Genomic DNA, 4,781 nt, shown 5'->3' on the forward strand with positions numbered 1-4,781 from the left:
ACATAGTTGCTTAGAGTTGCAGCTGAGAGGCCGGCAAGTTAGGCGGGGAACGTTGGAGTTCGCCAGTCACTGGAGCAAGCAAGCCTCCCTGTTCGCTTCAGTGCATGGCTGCCGGCCGCCATCTTGGCTGACAGTTAATTTGCATAAGGATATGCTGATTAGCCAATGGGAAGGGTAGCGGTCGTACGCTAATTACCATGTTTCTCTTTTATTAGTGTAGATAGGGGGTTACATTTTTTTTAGTTTCCTTTGCAAGTCCTGTGTGAAGCGACTGAGGAGGTGACTCAGCTGTGAATCCAGCAAGCAGAACCAATAAGCACAGTCAGACCGACCCACCAGGAGTCAAAACATCATATCATCAACATCATCTCATCAATGACTAAAGGACAATAGCTGATGTCTGCAGCCCCCAAGGACTGCACGTAGCCCCCCAGCCCTTTCCCCTTTATAATTCTGTCCCCTGTACCTTGCTGGGAAGGCAGGATTTGATGCTTGTAAGCACCCTGTCTTCTTGGTTGGCTGGCCTTTTCAATAAACGCCTAATATGATTCAACCCTGCCTTTGTTATTGGACAGAGCGACAGGCAGCCCGAGCCCCACCGGGGGTTTCCTGGTAACAGTACCTTGCTAACGATGAAGAGGTCCTCCCGCTTCACAGTCTTGTCTTGGATCTTCTCTTGTATGGCTTCTCCGACCTGGTTCTCATTACAGTAGTAATAGGCACAGTCGATGTGGCGATACCCTGTGTCAATGGCCACCTTCACAGCCTCCTTGACTTTGTCTAGGGGGGTCTTAAGAGAAAGACCACATATATCATATCCCCAGCCCACCTTCAAAGGGCTCTGCTCCAAGCCTGGCTTCTCCCAACCAAGGCTTCACTGGGGTCACTTTCCAGGGGACACCTGGGAAGAACAACACGCTTGGAAGACTTTCCAAAGGGGAAGGAGGAAAAGTGAATTCACTTCTGATTATGGCCTCATGTCCTAACCTAGCCCATAAAAGCCCATTTCCTTCTAATCCAGGTTAACCCTCCAGCTCTGCAATGTCTCCAGGTGTGCGGGGGAGCGATGGCTCCAACAGCAACCCTTCTAATGACCAGGCTGGAAACTGGATTCTGAACCACCCAAAGGAATCTACCAGTGGAAAATGGTCATTGCAGCAAAAACTAGGCTCATCGCAGACTAGGTGTGAGACCTAAGCAGATGACTTACTTTATCTAAACTTTGTCTGCAAAATGGGAATAATACTAGTTGCTGCCCCAGAGGTCATCGTGTTAACTGCCACAAGGAATGTGAAGTTCTTAGCACAGCACCCGGAACGCGGCAGGGAGCAGATCTGGAAGCAATTTGTCGTCACATCTGTATCAAGGTCGAAGCTCTGATTTGAAGCAAAACAGCCTCATTCAAGCAAGAGAAACTGGGACTGAGGTAAACTGGAGGAGAACTGCTCACCCAGATTGACCAAGAATGCTTCCTGGGGATGACCCGATCCTGGGACTACACGGGATTCTGCCCTCTAACTCAGCGGTTCTCAACCTGTGGGTCGCGACCCCTTTGGCGGTCAAATGACCCTTTCACAAGGGTCGCCTAAGACCATCCTGCATATCAGATATTTACATTACGATTCATAACAGTAGCAACATTACAGTTATGAAGTAGCAACGAAAATAATTTTATGGTTGGGTCACAACATAAGGAACTATATTTAAAGGGCCAGAAGGTTGAGAACCACTGCTCTAACTCAAGAGAGGAGATGGGAAAGATTGAGTGCAAAGAAGGGCGGAGACAGAGGAGAAAGAATCAGCAGAGGGGCAAGAGAGAAGAAATGCAAAGATTGCTCCTATCACTAGTTAGGATGTGAGAAGAAAGATTCATTTGATGTAAATGCTGGGAAGAAACAAATCTGCTGAGATGGACTCCCCATAGGTGAACTGAGAACCCACATTTTATAAATAACAGGAGTCTAGAACCAGTTGCTGAGAGGGGCTCCTCAGGCATTCTGTATACCAGGAAGAACTATAGGCTGAACTCTCAGTTTCCTGCACTACCCCCGCTCCACTTATTTACATTACTAGAGTCCCGGTGCATGAAATTAGAGCATGGGGTGGGCGGTGTCCCTCAGCCCAGCCTGCACCCTCTCCAATCTGGGACATTCCTCTCACAATCTGGGACTGCTGGCTCCTAACCGCTCACCTGCCTGCCTGCCCACCGGCCTAATTGCCCCTAACCACTTCTGCCTGCCAGCCTAATTGACATCTAACTGCTTCCCTGCCAGCCCGATTGCACCCAACTGCCCTCCCCTGCAGGCCTGGTCTCACCAACTGCCCTCCCCTGCAGGCCTGTTTGCCCCCAACTGCCCTCCCCTACTGGCCATCTTATGATGATGTCATGTGAGGGCATCACACCACCTAGGCTTTTATTATATAGGATATTTACATTTGTTACACCACCATCTAAGTCAATAGCTGCAGGGAAGCTCTGAGACCTACACCGACCAATCAGAACTGCACAATTTCTATATTTCTATATCTCGTTTACATAAAATGGACCTAATTGGAAACCTGTGTGGGAACTTTCCTCTGCTCTGGCCAGTTTGCTCAATGGTTAGAGTGTTGGCTGGCAGATTGAAGGGTCATGGGTTCAATTCCCAGTCAAGGGCATGTGTCCTGGTTATGGGTTCCCCAGTCTCAGTGAGGGCGCGTTTGGGAAGCAACCAATCTCTTTCATGTCGATGTTTCTCTCTCTCTCTCTCTCTCTCTCTCTCTCTCTCTCTCTCTCCCCCCCCCCTTCCCTCCCTTCCACTCTCTTTAGAAGTCATTGGAAAAAATATCCTCCAGTGAGGATTTAAAAAAGAGTGTCCTCCCCTTTGTCTCAGTGGAACACAATTTAGGTTGCTACTTGAATCTGTATCCTGGGCTGCAGCTCCTTTCTACCCAAACAAATGCTTATTCTTGATTACAGTCTGAAATTAAGGTTGCTTTACATTAGAAATGAGAAAGAAGGCCCAGGAAGGTGATGGGAAGGCATTTAAAACTTAGCCTAAGAGAGGCTCCAGGATCTGCTTCCCTGAACTCTGCACAGTGCCTTTCTGGGTTTTGCTGACTGAGAGGAGCACTTCAGCCCACACTGGGACATCCCCACTGTGGGCACCGTACCTCTCAGACCCCAGGGTGCACCGCAGTCACCTGGGGATCTTGCTAAACTGCAGATTCCACCTCAGTAGCCTGAGATGCGGCCTGAGCTTCCTTCCACATTTCTAGGGAGCCCCAGAGCAGAGGGATGCGGGCACACACCGAGCAGCAAGGAGTCAAGGAGTGCCGGGGCCTTCTGCGCCCTGACATCCCCCTCACACCCTTTCAGTAACCTAGAGCCAGGGAGTGTTCAGAGGGAAGGCTGCTGAAAGAGAAACTGCCCTGGAAAACCACCCGGGTTTTGTGAAGCCCAACGGCGGCTTGAAACTGGGTACTTGCTAGTGAACTCTCACTATCACCGGAAAAAGCCAGACTTGCAGTTTTGCAGCTCGAATCATCCCTGAGAAAGGAAAGTCACCTCGCATCTCCCCAGACCCCTGACTCCCAGGAGAAAATGCCCAAAGCCGCTCCAGGGAATCGTGTGTGATTTACCTGCCAGGTGCCCAAGCCCACGATGGGCATCTTGGCTTTGGTGCTGAGCCTCACAAAGGTGGCCATGGCTGTGCTGCCGTTCCGAGTGCTCAGGTGGGTGGCTGTGCCCAGGTAAGGCCTGGCAGCGGGGAGGAGCCAGAGGCTGGTGGCTGGCGTCCATTGCCTGCCCTGAACCTAAAGTCTGTCCAGCCTTTTGCAAGATTAAACAATATTCATGAACCAGCACTGCAACTTGGGGCACAGTTTTCCCAGTGACAAAACACATATTATTATTTATGAGAGTGATGCTTAAGGGGTTTCATCAATTTTCTTTTTACTTTTGCAAGTTTAATAAATGGAAAATAAAAGTACATGCATTTTGACTTATTCTTATCTGATTGGTCTGCAGTTGTATCTTTTTTTTCCTCCAGAGCATAGAAATTATCGGTTAACCACATGGACAAAATCTTTATATGCTAATATTCTTCATATATTTATTTAGAATGTGGGGCTTTGAACAGTTGTAGTTTAATAAACTTTTAACATTTTTGAGAGTTCCTTAAAAAATAAACTTTGTGATAATAAAATGCCACATATTTATTATAGAAAAATTAGAAGATATAAACGATTCTAAATAAGGAAATATCCATTACCTATATTCTCACCACTCAAGAGTGGTCCCATGCACCAAAAGGTCGCCAGTTCGATCCCCCTTCAAGGCATGTGCAGGAGGCAACTGATCAATGTCTCTCTGTCTCCTCCCCCTTCCTCTCTCTCTCTAAAATCAATAAAAAGAACATATTTAAATCCATCAATGAGTTTCCACTCCCCTTTCAGTGAAATACAGCCTGTGGATCAAGCCTTCATGGCCTCTGGACTCTGTCCCTTTACTGCCTCTCCTACCTTGTCATGGGCCACTCACCCTTTGCTCATAATGTGTCCCACTTGCAGGCCTCCTTGCTGTTTCTCTAAGATTCCCAGTTCTTTCCTGCCCCAGGACATTGGCACTTGCTTTCCGGGTGCCTGAAATATTCTCTTACTTGCTCTTAGCAGAGCTGACTTCTCTCTTCTGTCCTGACTCAAATGTCTCCTCTACGCTGAGGCCGCCTTTCCTGACCTGTTTGTGTTAAAGTGGCATGCCTACCCTCTCCCCCAACTCGGGTCACTATCCAGTTTATTTC

The 4,781-nt window shown here is 48.2% G+C and overlaps 1 protein-coding gene across 1 annotated transcript in view; it reads right to left on the reverse strand.

The window, feature by feature from the left end:
• AKR1B10 (aldo-keto reductase family 1, member B10 (aldose reductase)) overlaps positions 1-3,803 on the reverse strand; it is a 16,710-nt gene extending 12,907 nt beyond the window's left edge. Inside the window, exons 1-2 of the mRNA XM_005860706.2 lie at positions 3,622-3,803; positions 623-790 (exon numbers count right to left, since the gene is read on the reverse strand). Coding sequence (XP_005860768.1) covers positions 623-790; positions 3,622-3,687 — 234 coding nt within the window. The 5' untranslated portion in view covers positions 3,688-3,803. The remainder of the gene's footprint in view (positions 1-622; positions 791-3,621) is intronic.
• Positions 3,804-4,781: the final 978 nt, after the last annotated feature.

This window comes from Myotis brandtii, unplaced genomic scaffold (genome assembly GCF_000412655.1).
Source record: "Myotis brandtii unplaced genomic scaffold, ASM41265v1 scaffold1384, whole genome shotgun sequence".
Taxonomy (NCBI): Eukaryota; Metazoa; Chordata; class Mammalia; order Chiroptera; family Vespertilionidae; genus Myotis; species Myotis brandtii.